This window comes from Brachyistius frenatus, unplaced genomic scaffold (assembly GCF_029030835.1).
Source record: "Brachyistius frenatus isolate BFR_SWC_R1_liver_20210118 unplaced genomic scaffold, ASM2903083v1 Contig_45, whole genome shotgun sequence".
NCBI lineage: Eukaryota > Metazoa > Chordata > Actinopteri > Embiotocidae > Brachyistius > Brachyistius frenatus.
In genome coordinates, this window is record NW_027210644.1 from 1,389,166 (window position 1) to 1,404,192 (window position 15,027).

The 15,027-nt window shown below is 38.2% G+C and overlaps 1 protein-coding gene across 1 annotated transcript; it reads left to right on the top strand.

Moving 5' to 3' along the window:
- The first annotated feature begins 3,055 nt into the window (after positions 1–3,055).
- On the top strand, positions 3,056–14,392 carry apobec2a (apolipoprotein B mRNA editing enzyme, catalytic polypeptide-like 2a). The gene is made up of 4 exons (XM_069703231.1): positions 3,056–3,474; positions 9,790–10,014; positions 10,547–10,855; positions 13,857–14,392. Exons 1-3 carry the CDS (start codon positions 3,248–3,250, stop codon positions 10,848–10,850), a joined length of 756 nt encoding a protein of 251 aa, XP_069559332.1. The 5' UTR covers positions 3,056–3,247; the 3' UTR covers positions 10,851–10,855; positions 13,857–14,392.
- Positions 14,393–15,027: the final 635 nt, after the last annotated feature.

Consider the following 15,027-nt stretch of genomic DNA (forward strand, 5'->3'; position numbering starts at 1 on the left):
TGTGTATGCATGTGTGTGTGTGTCTCATATTAACACACACACACACACACACACACACACACACACACACACACACACACACACACACACACACACACACACACACACACACACACACACACACACACACACACATACAGCAAGAGAATGCTGATTGAGGCCAATAGTTGTGGAAAAGAATTCGCTTCCTTCATCTGTTTGTATTGTGTTGCATTGTGATGCCCATCTCCTGAGCAGTATCAATACAGCTGAGCCATAAATCTGTAATTGGGTGAAACCAAAAATAGACCTGTGTCATCATTGTATGATAAAATGTAGATGGGAGGGAGGTGAGATGTAGAGCGTGATGTCAATGGTATTTACATGGACCTTGCCTAGGGCTGCCACCTCATGGTTGATGGTGGACAGTGCAATTGCTGAAGAGCATCCCTACCAGCAGCAGGCGGGAGCAATACTGATAAGATAACTCATGATTGTTTATACTTGGGCAATATAGGAACATAAAATGAGGACTCACTGACTTTGAAACACTGAGAAAAGACCCTTTTTTTAAACCCTTCAAAGCCAAAGTCAAAGTCAACTTTATTGTCAATTCACCATATGTACAAGACATAGAAAGATCGAAATATTGTTTCTCACAGTCCCACAGTGTACAACAACAAAAAAAACAAGTAAAGTATGAATATGTAACAATAAAAACAGACAACAACCACAGTGACTCTTGACTGCGATATACTGTATATATGTACAATATAGTGCAAATGCAGGTCCATTGTGCAAATATTGTACCTACATCTATTTCTATTAGGAATTAAGAAAAGTCAGAGTAATTACACCACTTTTAAAACACAGTCCCCTTATTCCAGGGCTCCATAATGTTTAGAATATAGCAATGAAAAGTATATTTTTCATGTATACTACTTTTTTCATATTACATGCAATTTCTGCTCGTAGGTGATGCCTCATTAATATCCCTAGGTACTGTCAGACCTATTCAACATCTATTACATCACTCAGGCTGATGTGGCCCATGGGGCACATGCTAGCTATGTGCTGACAACTGTGATTGTTTTCCAACCGGCTTGGCTAATTTTGAATCATATCAGAAGCTTGCTCAAGGACCTGGTTTGCAAAATGTCTTGCTCACAATACTGGTAGCTTAGTAGACGTCTGTAAGACCGAATTTGTAGTTAGATCATTTCTCTTCTGTTGAGCTCTCTGAGCTAGCAGCAAAAATTGCATCAACTTGTCTGTTAAACTCAATCTGAACGAGACTGCTCAAGGACGCTTTGCCCTGAAAGACATCCATATTAGATCAGATCAGTCTATCTTTACAAACAGGCTATATACCACAGGCCTTCAAGTTTGCTGTAATGAAACCTTCTTAGCCTTGAAAAATCCACTGTTCCAGGGTGTACTGTATCCCACAATACACAGTAGAACAGGTTCTCCTTGCTGTAGCAGTGGGCAGACAAAAGGAGCCGTGAATGGTGCTTAGTTGAGGTGGAAAGTGTAACACCTGGTGGATTGAACTGTGCAATTTGTGACTTTTGAAAATGAAGTGAAGGAAATATTTTCTGTCACATTTTTCTGATATTGCGTCACGGGATGAAAAACAGCCATTTGCAGTACAGGGGATTATTTACTTCCTGGATTCAACTTTTGGCAGGCAATCGCAAGAAATAAGTGACTTCTTTCCCGACAGACAGATAAAGAAACTGGGACTAGAAAGTTAAATAACCAAGGGGACAGTTAACAATAGCAACACCTGGGGAAATAGGAGGAGAGCGTGAGGCAGCTTCTTTTTTTTTTTTTACATTTATGGTGCTTTAAAGACTCTGTCTCTCTGGGAGGCTCTTTTTTACACCCAATCATGTTTACTTCTTTCATAACTAATTAGGTTAAATGGTAACAGGACCATTAAAATGGTAACATGACCATTTAACCTAATTAGTTATGAAATGTTCCACCAGATGTTTTATTTTTATTTTTACTATCATACTACTTTTTTGGTTTTCTTTTGCCCCTGTCCCAACTTTTTTGAAAGGTGTTGCTGGCATCAAATTCAAAATAAGCGCATATTTTATATAAAACAATAACATTTTCAACGTTTTAAATGTTGTCTTTCATGTATTTCAATTGAACATGGGTTTAGATGATTTGAAAATCATTGCATTGTTTGTACTTACATCTTACACACCGTCGCAACTTTTTGGAACGCAGGTTGTACAACAAAATATTATCCAATGACTTTATAACAATAAAGCCTTCAAATGACAATACCGAATGTGGACCTGTCTTATTTAGCTGGAACCTATACTGTCTGTCTGTGCCCTGTCACATATCTGTCAGATACTAATACAGTGACTTAGAATCGTTCCGCCATCAGGCGAGTTTTCAGACAAACTCAAGCAATATTTGGCTGTCCAGGCATTCACTTTTATTCAAAATCATTTCAAGCAGTTTATCAGGAGGACAAATACTCCATGTATGTAGTAGAGGACATTAATTGCAGTCCTAGTCAGTCTTAGTCTGTGCAGATAAGACTGTACAGTTGGAGGGGTTCTGGGCCTGCCTCCCCCACCCCCAGAGTCTTTAAATAGACTTGTCTGGTCTGTGAGGTGCAGCTGTTTGTGTGTGTCTGTGATTTGACCCAAATGAGCCTTTAAAGGTTGGTAGCAATACTGATTATTTTTAGATTGTACTGTGAATAGACAATACTTTATTCTAGGTTTTAATACAATATCTTTAAGATATTACAATTCCTGTGCCCATAATTCATTTGTTTATCTGGCCTTCAAAGCTGCACAGGTTGGTTTTGTTGTTGTTATTGCCCCCCCCCCCTCCCCCCTCCTTTAATCTCTGTGCAAAGTTTTCCGAGGCACATTTCCCCAAGAAGGGATCTAATAGACAAATGACTAACTTCAGAAGAACCTTTATATTATCCTGGTTTATGGACAAACCTATGAACTGTACAGTGTAAGGTATAGTGTAAGACGACTCCTTCCCTCTCTCTCTCCTTGGTTGCACTTCCTTCTTTCTTTTTCTGTCCCCCTGATCTCTCCACCATTCCGCCCCTTCCCGTATCTAGATCTCCCTTCCTTTCTGCTTGTGTTTCATTTACTCATTCTTTGTCACGGTTCAGCTGCCCATACCTCCCGTCTTTATCTACATTTTGTCCTTTTTCATCACTTCAATTATTTCTACAGACTTTTTGAACAAATTCCTGAGACAGCATTTCTTCATCATGGCTGACAAAAGTCGCATGGCAACGAAAAGAAAAGACAGAAATGAAAAGGATGCCTCTGAAGTAACCAAGGACAAGAAAGAAGTAAAGAATGAAGGAGAAAAGGCAGTGGATAATGGAGAGGCCTCATCAGCTGAAGCGACAGCCACCGATGGTGCTGTGGCTAACGGTCAGAATGGAGATCAGGTTGAGCCAATGGAAGTACCTCCATTTGAACTCATCGCAGGGTAGGTCCATATCAGCTAGTATAGTTCATAGAAAGTTTTTTTTAAAGCCTAGAGTGTGCATAGCTGACTAAACCCATTATTATGCTACATTTGATTTATTTACACAAGCCTGTTTTAATAACATACCTGCAAACTCTAGAGGGGTGAAAAAGGTTTAAACATAATAAACTCAAATCAGGTAAGCCGGTCAAGAAGTGTTCTCCCCTGGTTTTAATCAGTTTTAGTGATTTTAATGTGCAAATATAGAATTTTGAAATGTTTCAGATAAGAATAGGAGCATCTCGTCTTTCTAAACATGTTTAATCATGTTTTATTGAATTTAAAGTATATTGTTAGAAAAAACTGTCTTTTGATGTTCACTTGTATAAACATCTACTTAAATACCTGAATAAAACATGAGGATAAACAGCTAAACTGCTGAAAACAGTAGAATACTGGCACTTATAGATATTATAACAATTTATTGTGGGGAAAAAAAAGGCATAAACCATTATCAGCATTGTCAAAACATACGGAAATGACTGTTCATTAGGGACGAGCGAGTACAGCATTATCTCTATCTGTTAAACCAACTACATTATATGTATCCGTATCAGTACTCGGATGGGGCAGGGCTTAATCTGGAAGTGGCCGGTGCTTAGAACAGAAGACAATGCGGAGTAACCGGAAGGTGTTGATTTAAGCCTGAGATTGATAAGAGTTGATTAAAAAAAATAGCAAAATGTACTATTTATTTGAACACTATTTACAAAACAGCCCCAGAATTGAGTTTTGGAGCACTATTTACAGAACTATTTTTTTTTAATTTATTTTTTTAAGCTGCCATAGGCTATTAATTGTTTTTATTGAGCTATAGGGAGTAAAAATGTCAGGCTAGTCATTTAAAAAATACTTTGTATTTTGTTCAGCAAATAATGTGTGTGTGCGGGTGTGTGTCTGTGGGGGGAGGGGGTTAGATCGTGAGCCTGGTTTTATTAAATGCAGACAGTCCACACTGAAATATGCATTCAGCCTTACACTATATTCTTGCTGAAAGCGGTCAGCTGAGTGAAGATATCTTGAGGAGGAAATAGCGAGCCAATTGAAAAAAAGGAAAGCAAACCGGCAGAAGCAAAGTCACGAAGCTGTAACTTGCGACTCGTCCGGTGAGAGCAAAGTTCTCAGAGTAACTCGGGTGAAGATATTTTATACAAACCTGATTGAAATGAGCCTATACCAGAAATTAATCAGGAGAGTTGCAAGACGTCGTTAATTTCAGTACACGCTGGACACTGATAGAGCAGGTGTGCCTCTGTGTCTCAGCAAAGAGAGAACCGCAGACTGTCACAGCGGTCTAAGCGGGGGAGGCGGGGCTCGGTGTGTAGCTATGTGGACACAGCTAGTTGTCTGTTAGAAGCCTTCATCAACAATTACTCGGATGATACTGGATACTCATTTCAGCCAAGTACTTTTCTCATCCCTACTGTCCATATAAATAAGTGGGGACAAAATGTCTCATCAATAAAGAGGACATGTAACAACATAATGAGTCCATCTGAAAAGGACCCACTTTGGATGTAGGGAGGCTCATAAAACATCGTAACATCAATGACTAATGTCCAAAAATGCGATACCCAAACCTGCAGACATAAATATTCCAGGTAAATGAATGGAAATGCTCCTAAGGAGAAAACAAATACCATCAGAACAGTATAGGAAATTATGACTTAATTGTAATGAAGAAAATCTGTATCCACACTGGCAACATATGATAACTAGAATATTCCTTGACAAAGGTAAAAACTATAGTAACAACAAACGACATATACAAGATAATGTAATACGAGTTATCAGACCCTATGAACTAGATACATTTACCAAAAAAACAGAGCTGTGGCAAGTGACAAAATTACATAATCCAAATCTGAAACTGATGGAGGCAAACAGCATGAAATGTAAGAGAACATACATTGTGGCCATCTAAAATGAAGTGTCTGGCCACTGGGGATTTCTAATCTTTGTTTCATATTCTGCTTTGGTGTTTAGAAATTCTTGTTTTCAACTCTCGTTTTGTCTTACTTATGTATGCCAGCACACCAGGGCACAAGAGGAAGACAACAAATTTAGTTCTGGAAGAGATCCTATTCTAGATATCCATCCAGTGTGAGGATATAAAAAAAAAAAGTGTCCCTTTAATAATAGCGCTGTATTGTGCCCAATTCAAACATGGGAAGTTGACACGATTTAGGTTGGGCAGTAAATGGTATGTAACAACCAGCCTTAACCAGGGTGTCTTTTAAGTTCCTGGCGTGCCTATCAGCACAATTTGGAAGATCTTTAAAAAAATGTGGCTCACTTGAGGGTCACTGGCTAAAATGTGACCATGTTTGGTAACCACTTTTTTTAATCTCTTTATTTTAGGTAGAAAATGTGGTAGCCAATACAATTATAGATTCCCTTGAAGAGGAAGGTTTCGGGTAGGGACGAGCAAGTACAGCATCATCTGTATCTGTATCTGTTAAACCAACTAGATTATCTGTAGCCATATCCAAAAAAAAAATGTAGGGGGAGGCTGATGTCCTCTCAAGTTTAACAAGTGAGTTAGCGCTTTCAGACCCTCTTGTGGGGAACATTTGTATTGTACAATATCAATAGTGCAGGGCTACCTTGCCTTGCTATTTCCCCCAAAGTTGTGCACAGCTTCAGTTTTCTTCACTGTGAAAAAAGTCTGGGAGCTCAGCTCTTATTAACCTTTGCCCCTCCTTCACTGTGATTGGATGGCTGGTGACATTGACAAGTGCAGCATTTTTTTTTAACTCTTGCTGACCAGAAAAAAAAAATCACCAAACATTTTGCATTTAGTGCAGAATAAACGTTCAGTAGCTCGTCAAGCTGCTGGTGTCCATTAAAACAATAAAAAAAAAAAATGCTGTACTCGGGAAACAATGGTGGATATGGGCTGTAGGTAGATGCAGTGGTAACAGATTGCCAGTCGGTTTCAGTACATTCTGATTGGTTAAAATTAATCTGAGGTCGACACCCAGTTGGATGGAACAACTGGAAATGATTCCCTCGTCCCATATTCATGTAGTGAAAAATTATGTCATAAAAATGGGTTTGCTTCACACCAGGCAAGTGTTTTGCTCCATTTTTTTTAAGATTGACGTAAAAGGGATAGTTTAGATTGTTTAAAGCACGGTTGCATGTGGGATTATTAGTATTATCTGGGGGTCGGCATGTCCCCAGTTTGGTGAAGAAGGCAGCTCTTGCGGCACAAACGTTTGCAATACACTCCCGTGGACAGGGAAAAGAAAACCAACATATTTTACCCACCTACACAAAAGCCCATTTAAGAAAACGAAAACAAAACTGTCACACAGGGCAGTCTGTCAACAAAGTAAAGCAGTGGAAATTCCACCAATCAACATTCACTCTGAACTAATTCTCATACACTAAAGGCTGGATTCCCCTCTAACTGGCTGTGTCATGACTCCGCCAGATATCGGTGTCAGCAGCATTCCAGAAGCAGCTTGACACTTCGCTAAAAATATCACCTCATCTATTTTTGTTGGAAGTGTTCATGTTCCGCGGTTGATATATGACTGGCAAATGTAGTACCATGGAGACTTGGCATCGTATGATTTAAGTAGGAATAAAGTAATATTATGGAAAATCCCTCAATTCCTGTGTGTGTTGACTCTCAGAGCTGACCAGCCACTCCTGAGTTCAAACTAGATAAACTGGGCATAGGTTGCTTGCTTTCCGGCTACACCATTTTCACATTACAATATCATCAACATCTATCCCCAGGTCTTTCAAGTAGGAAAAGTAAGGTGCTCTCCTCCAATTAACAGGCACTGTCTGTAAATATAGTTATGAAATAATTAATAATAATAATAATACAAATGTGAATTGTATAACACCTTTCTCACAAGAAATGCAGCTCTACAGCAAGAAAATTACATGCAGTGTCTTATACAAAGACAGATATAAAGAAAGAGAAAAACCTTAAAATGTAGGCTATTTTATATTAATAAATCAAAATATTTTAATATTCTAAAGGCGCAGCAGTGCATACGTGCGAGCAAGTGCAAGAGAGCTTCTGGTGTAAATAGTCAAAGGCTAAAGTAAAGATATATTTTAAGGTTTCTTTGAAAAATATTTACTGAGCTACCTTCCCTGACATCTACAGTTAGTGTGTTTCACAGCTTTGAAGCATAACTGACAAAAGCTGCATCCACCATTTTCTTTTGGCTGCTGCTGGGAACCTCCAAAAGCCAGCAACAGCTACAGTACAATGCAGGAATAAAAAAATAATAAACACAAAATGGATGAAAAATAAACTTTCCAACAACTAAGCTTACTTGTCCATGCTAGAAGCACAAAAATCGAAGAATAATGACCAAAGGAAGTCAACAAAATCAGTCAGCCAAAACACTTTGCCTCTTAAACGCTCTCTGTGCAGTATGACGCCTTGCACAGGACGGGCACGTGATGTGCTAGACCCCTACCGGGTGGAATCCACAGGTCACTGTTTCTCTTGTGCTGGAAAGTACCTAGCCTGAAGTACGCCAAAAAAAACCCTCCTTAAAACACTGCTCAAAGAACTACAAAGGTCCTCAGCTTCTTGCTCCTAGTCTTCATCTTCTGTTTTTTGACATTTTTAGCAGTGACTAATTGGAGAACTAAAGCCTTGTACTTCTTGTACTTCTTAGATATGACAGCAAGCCAATTTACCGCTTGAATTATGTTTTTATATTTATTTCTTATTTGCTCTCAGCCTGTTTGACACTGGCATCACAATTATATCGATAATCTGATGTTACGTATATGTGAACTCATCACATCTAACAGAGCAATAAAAACGCAATTACAGGATGTAGCATTACTTTGCACATAACAGTTTGTATTGTGTAAATTTACAGTCGTACATCATTTTTTACTTTGTTGTGAAATTTTATTTACATGCTACCTGCCTTTTTCTTATGATCACTGAGAGTTGAAAAATGTTCTGCTTTGAGTTAAACACGGCCCTCGTCACTGTCACGTCACAATCACAATGGAGGCGGGGTGAGACAAATGCCACAAAGACCTAATGTTATATCTTTTTCACCTCTTCACATACCTCAGAAAAGGGGGATATGCTTCTCCGAGCTGATGGCCTCTCGATAATTTATGTCTTTTCTTGAAATGAAAGTTCCAATTATACAGCGCAACACTTCAAACTGTGTCCTGCTCCATGAACCGGGCCCTGTCCAAATACAGCTTTTGGACCAAACGACAATACTCGCTGAGCTGTTTCCTCGCACGCAAAATCTCAGGAACCCACATACACCAGCAGGTTCGTCCTCTCTTCCTACATGCTTCAGTCTCCCCTTCATCCAGAGCAAGGGCTTAGAGCAAGTGCTGGCATTTTTTTTGTTGATAATGTGAAATTACATACTTTCAACAGCGTTCTGTGGATATGTATCATAGCAACCAAAGCATCTTATTTAAGAAAAACGCTCCTCCAAAGTGCTCGCAAGCACTCCAAGCTGGTTGTCTTCGGAAGAATGCCTGGTGCTTTCAGTCGACACACGGGCTAATTGAGGTTCCCAGAGTTTTTAAAAATACAATGGGAGACAGAGCCTTTCAGGCAGCTCTCAAGTGGAGGCAGCTCCTAGTATGGTTTTGAGAGGCACACACCCTTTTTAATGTTACGCTCAAAACTGTTTTGTAACTGTAAATTAACACACTAGCTTTTCTGTTGTGTTTAATTTTGAACAGAAGAACAAAAGATATACTAAAATATTATATATATACTTTTTGTTGAGTACAAGACTAAAAAGAAATAAAAAAAAAATCAAAGCATTACAATTTAATGAAAACCTTTGCTTATTTTTGTCAAAAATTCAACTAAATCAACAACAGGCGCCAACATTAACACTGCTTTATTATTACTGATAAACAATGACACATCTATCAATCAGGGTTAGATGCAACTTGCTGTGATCCCAAATTTGAACCTTTCCTTATTTCCTTGGCAAGCTTATGGATGTCTTTATCAAAGGGTAGTATTACATCCAAAATAATGTCTTGATCCCCCTCGAGTGTGATTAGGTCCAGGACTACTTCTGAGATGTCTTCAGCAGTCAACCTTTTATCCCTTGCAACTGGGTAACGATTGTCCTCTTCCTTTCTCCGTAAGAGATTTTAACAAAACACTCCCATGCCAACACTCTGAAAGATGAATTTAAGAAAATCAAACTTAACATCTCCATAGCCATTTTGTATCGAGTCAATATGTGAAAATTAATATGCCATTTTTTTCCCTTTCATTTCTTCCGTTTAACACAGGGACCGGATAGACCCTTTTATCTTTAAGTTCCAGTTCAAGAATGTAGAATACTCCTCTGGCCGCAACAAGACCTTCCTGTTTTACTTGGTGGATAAAGGCAACACGGATGACGGGCTGCTCAGGGGCTATCTGGAGGATGAGCATGCTGGGACTCATGCTGAGGAGGCCTTTTTCACCCAATGTCTGCTGCACAACCAGCCTGAACTCAAATACACGGTCACTTGGTACTTACCTCTCTTAAAATGTCAGATGGTGTGTGAAATAGAGAATGTGACAAATTACAAGATAATTTAAAATCAGTCTGGACAATATTGTCTTTGTTTCCATGACTGTTTGAATATTTTGTCACTTTGTTTTCATTTAGGCTTGCACATAATAAGCTAAAAAAAAGGTATTTTAGTGTTTTAGTCATGCATCATTCACAACAACCCCCTCGTGTCATCTACTCTAAACTGGCACATGTCAAATTTGATAATACATTTGTAAGATTATTCAATTATGGTTCTTATTATTATCATTATCAAATACTTTTTGGGGTGCTGTGGTAATGCACACATCCCTATCAACTCCTAAAAAAAACATGACAAAAATCAAACCCCATATGATAAAGGTATTGCAGTAATTAAAATGATAACATAAGTGTGGTCTTATGTTGGCATGCTAGAGAATCAAGAACAATGTTCTTTCATTTCATAAAATAAGTGATGCACTGATACAGTCATTTTCTTTGTCTTTATACTGCCACCTTCTTCTCAGGTATGTGTCCTCCAGTCCCTGCTCTAATTGTGCCTCAAAGATAGCTGAAGTATTGAAGACTCGGAAAAACGTTAAGTTGAGTATCTATGCTGCCCGGCTGTTTGAGTGGGAGGAAGAAGAAATCCAGGCTGGGCTGAAGGTCCTGCACGCTGCTGGCTGTAAGCTGAGGGTGATGAAGCCTCTAGATTACTCCTACACCTGGGACACATTTGTGGAGAACGATGACCAACCTCTGAACCTGTGGGAGGACTGCAAAGAAAATTATGAGTATTACCATGAAAAGCTGGCTGAGATTCTGGAGTAACCTCAGTAAGTCTGGAACAAAACATCTGGGTCCTCATGTATAAAAGTGCGTAGGATCCACACTAAGTGTACATGGGCACAAAAATAGCATGTGCAGAAAAGTTTCCGATTTAGAAAACGCGCGCGCGCACACCTGCATGTAATGTTTCCTTTATAAATCCACATGGAAATGTGTGTACATAGACCGGCCTTATATTGCGCCATCTACACGCCAACCTTCAATCATAAATTGTCAATGCAGAGCATGTTATGAATGTTATTGTACTTAAAAATAGCCATGTGACTCAATTATTCTTTTGTGGATTGTGGCAACAACAGAGGAAAATCCGGAAATGGAATTTTTCTGATTCGGAAATGGAGGTGCTTGTGGAGGTGGAGGACATGAAGCACATATTGTATGGTGGCAACAGCAGTGTCATAACCAAAAGAAAATGCAACGAGTGGCAGTGTCTCTTTTGCGCTCTGTTCCGCAAACCTTTAATGCTATCTGATGTTATTTTGGATTTCTACAACCAGTGATTACTGAGTATTCAGGCTTAATATTGAGGAAAGGTACACCAGACTTCCACTATTCTGTCACATCCCGGGTCATCCTACATTTCAACAGCTACAGTGCTCCACGACTGACCACGAGAGTCAGTCCAGCCCTCTGCTCTGAGCTCCAGGGGTGGGGAACGTGTTGAGGAAGCGTTCATGAAACATAGATGTAGATTTGAGACTTTGATTTCATTGTATCATTTACAATTGAAAGCTGGTTATGGAATAGTTATGGCTGAGTTGCACACATAACACTGCTGTTTGAATTGTAGATCTATATAACATGTGATATGAAGAGTGACTAAATGTGTATAAAGGATCTGGATCTGTGCGCCCTTGTCTCCTGTTTGTCATATATGTACACCTCAGCAATACAGACCCTGACGTGGCAACCCGGTATCACAGCAAAACGTAAAATAAACACACTGGTCCTCTACAGCAAAACATGACATAGCCATGCTTTTGCCTGTCTAGGCGTGACAGTTACACAATTTCCTGTAGTGGACGGAAATTAATGTGATTTGCAGGAAAATTAAACGTATGGCTAAAACACATAGTTGAGGTTATTAAATAAGCACATGTTTGGGGTTCGGAAAAAATATCAACATGGTTGGGAAACAAAAAATAACTCAAAGACTGTCACCTGCTGGGTTTGAACATGTTTATCCCAAACAGCCGTCTGTGACTAATGCCATCAAGCCACCCCTCCTGCCAGTCAATATTGCCAAAAAAATTGGATTTTGGCCTTTCTGGTGTTAATATGCAAACTAATGTTTAACTTATCATAGTGGATTAGTAGACATCATTTTTTTTTTTAAACATTTTTAGAGACTACTTCATAGACATATCCCAGAAATTGGAGTAGAAACTTTATTTTGAAACATTTGGCGAGTTTCAGTGCTATGAAAGTTGAAATCGTCAAGTTACAGTCAGAAAAGAGTTTGTGCCATGACCCACACGTTCTCACATTACATTCATTTTTATACATCCAACTGTGTGCATAAATACTAGCATACGCAATATTTCTGTTCGTACGCACCATTTATACATGAGGCCCCTGCTCTAATTTGCATTTTGTCTTTATTATTGACAGAAAGGTAATATAAAGAGAGAGGTATAATGTGCAACAAAGGTCCACACCATTTGAACTATGGATGTTGGGATACTTGTTGTGAACCTGTGACTAAACCTGCTCTTAATCTTTTGTTATTTACATATATATTTTATACTTGTGTTTATTTTATATTTGACATCTCTCATTTAATATCTTTGTGTGAAGAATGTTGTATCTTATGTTTTAAAAGAGGTGGATAACTATTTTTTGTTACCACCTGGTGCAAAGTCAGCAAATAAAAGTGAGGCCACAAACACAATCAAAAGTCTCTACATTTTACAAGAATTAATTAAACCCAGTGTAATCATAAGTTGTACTAAGATACAAGTTAATAGTAAATACATGGCTAAGAAAACAAGCGATTCATAAGATATGTTGAATATGGTCTTTCACAGACTTCTAGATTGGTCTACTTGAGTTGGTTCAAATAATGTTTTATTTGTATTATTTCCACTTTTGTTTGATTTTATGTGGGTGTAATGTGATGCATGTTTACTGTTGGAGTGCACTGTTCATGTGTAGGATGTTTCCTGTTAACAGCAAACAAGGAATGAACCTATTTAAATACTCCAGTTTGTACCTTCCTTACTAAAGGATAATTTTGCAGTTTCATGTGTTACTTGTTATGAGTGGCACTTGGGTTGCAACAAAGAAGGGAGATGCATACCAAACTTAAAAATGATAAACTGAAATTCATTAAATGAATGCAGTCACTGATGTTGGTCTTTTTTTTTTTTTTTTTTTTTAGTAGAAAACAAAACAAAGAAAATGCAAAGTGAATGATACTTGGTTAGTGGTGAAGAGATCACACTGCTCCATAACCGGAAAACAGACTACCGAACATCACAAATGCCGATTCAAGCCGCTGTACAATACCATTTTTTAGTAGACAGGCTGACTTTAATAGTATAGAGTTGCGCAAACCATCATATCTTCTGTTAGTTTTCACTTGTTTCACTAGCAACAGACTCTGGAATTGTCTTTAAAAAGGTGTGTCAATGTTTGAAACAAACAGAAAACATACATTGCATAGATACGCTATATATACACACACAAGAGAACATTGCAAGATAAATCTAAAGTAAAAGCTATATGGACCATTTCATATAAGGCACTGTTTGTAAAGATGTTCAAGGTTTATCTTACGTGTATTACATGGGATTAAAGCAGTTAAGTCCTTTGTATGTCTAAAATTCCGCTCTTATTTATGAAAGGTGTTATTTTTTCTGAGGATATAACATCATGCGTTTGATAAAGGCCAGCATTTAGCCAGTGCACTGTAATAAATGTACTTTTTTTTTTCTTTTTAATCTTAAATCTCTCTCTCTCTCTCTCTTCCTCTTTCTGTTAACACAGGAATCCAGTTGGGAATGTGTGACCAACAATTATCACCATTTCTTCTTCACAGATGATTCATGCCTTTATCGTTGTTTTTGATTGAAAGTAATACAAATCCATAGTGGATATGAATAATAGATGATAGAGGAACCTAGAAAATAAGCTCTGATGTGCAGTATGTTATGTTGAGCCAAGCACTGTGAGAAAGTGATGGGATGGAAATTACTATACAGCTTCTTTTCTTCATTGTAAATCTGTCAAAAAAACTGTCTATTGTAATACCGTTCATATCTGTCTAGATGAGAGGTTTATTCTGTTCGGGAATTTTGTAACAAAAAAGATGAATGAAACCTGACTTAAAGTCTTTAGTTTTCCCCCAATAAGAAACATCCTTCAGTATCATGAGGCTGTGTATATACAAAAATACAAATACATGGGAAATTGATCATGGGCCATTCTGGGCCCGTGGGGCTCTAATTAGATCTAAATGTTTTATCTGTATTATTCTGCCTCCTGCCTGCTCTGTTTTCAGTAGTAAAGTAATTTAAATAGTCTGTTCCTGTTCCTTCTGTTCACACTGTCCAACACAACAGCAGTTCTTTCATTTGTCAAAACTCCATTCACTTCAGTCTTGTCCTAATTACAATCATTATGCACCTCACTTTCACCCTAACCCCCCAAAACATCAAATTACCTGATTGTAATGTCAAAACAGAGACTACAGCTACCACAAAAAGGAATGTCTTTCAGTGGAGCCTGAATCACAGTGGTTTGTGCTAATTTGACGCGTGTAGTTTAAAAAAACAAAAACAAAAAACACTGACGCTCCACCCTAACTCCATCCAAGTCCCATTTTTGCCTAATTTCCAAGAACAGCTTTCTTTTATGTTTTTTTCTTCTTTGAAAAGGGTAATGACTGTAAGGCGAAATAACAATAAAACACCCACTGTTATTCGTTTTTCTCCTTTCTACATAGTTGTGAACCATATTGGTTCATCCCTTACACTAATGCCCCCTTTGTTTAATGAAATGCTTGCAGTATTGTATGTATGTATGTTTGTCATGTAACATTCATCTATCAGTCGCTGCATGAAATCGCAATTGCAAGATCATGATGATAAATGCAAATTCAATCATACCCTACTCCCTATTTTACAAAATGCACATGTTTTCTCTGCAATAAAGCAAT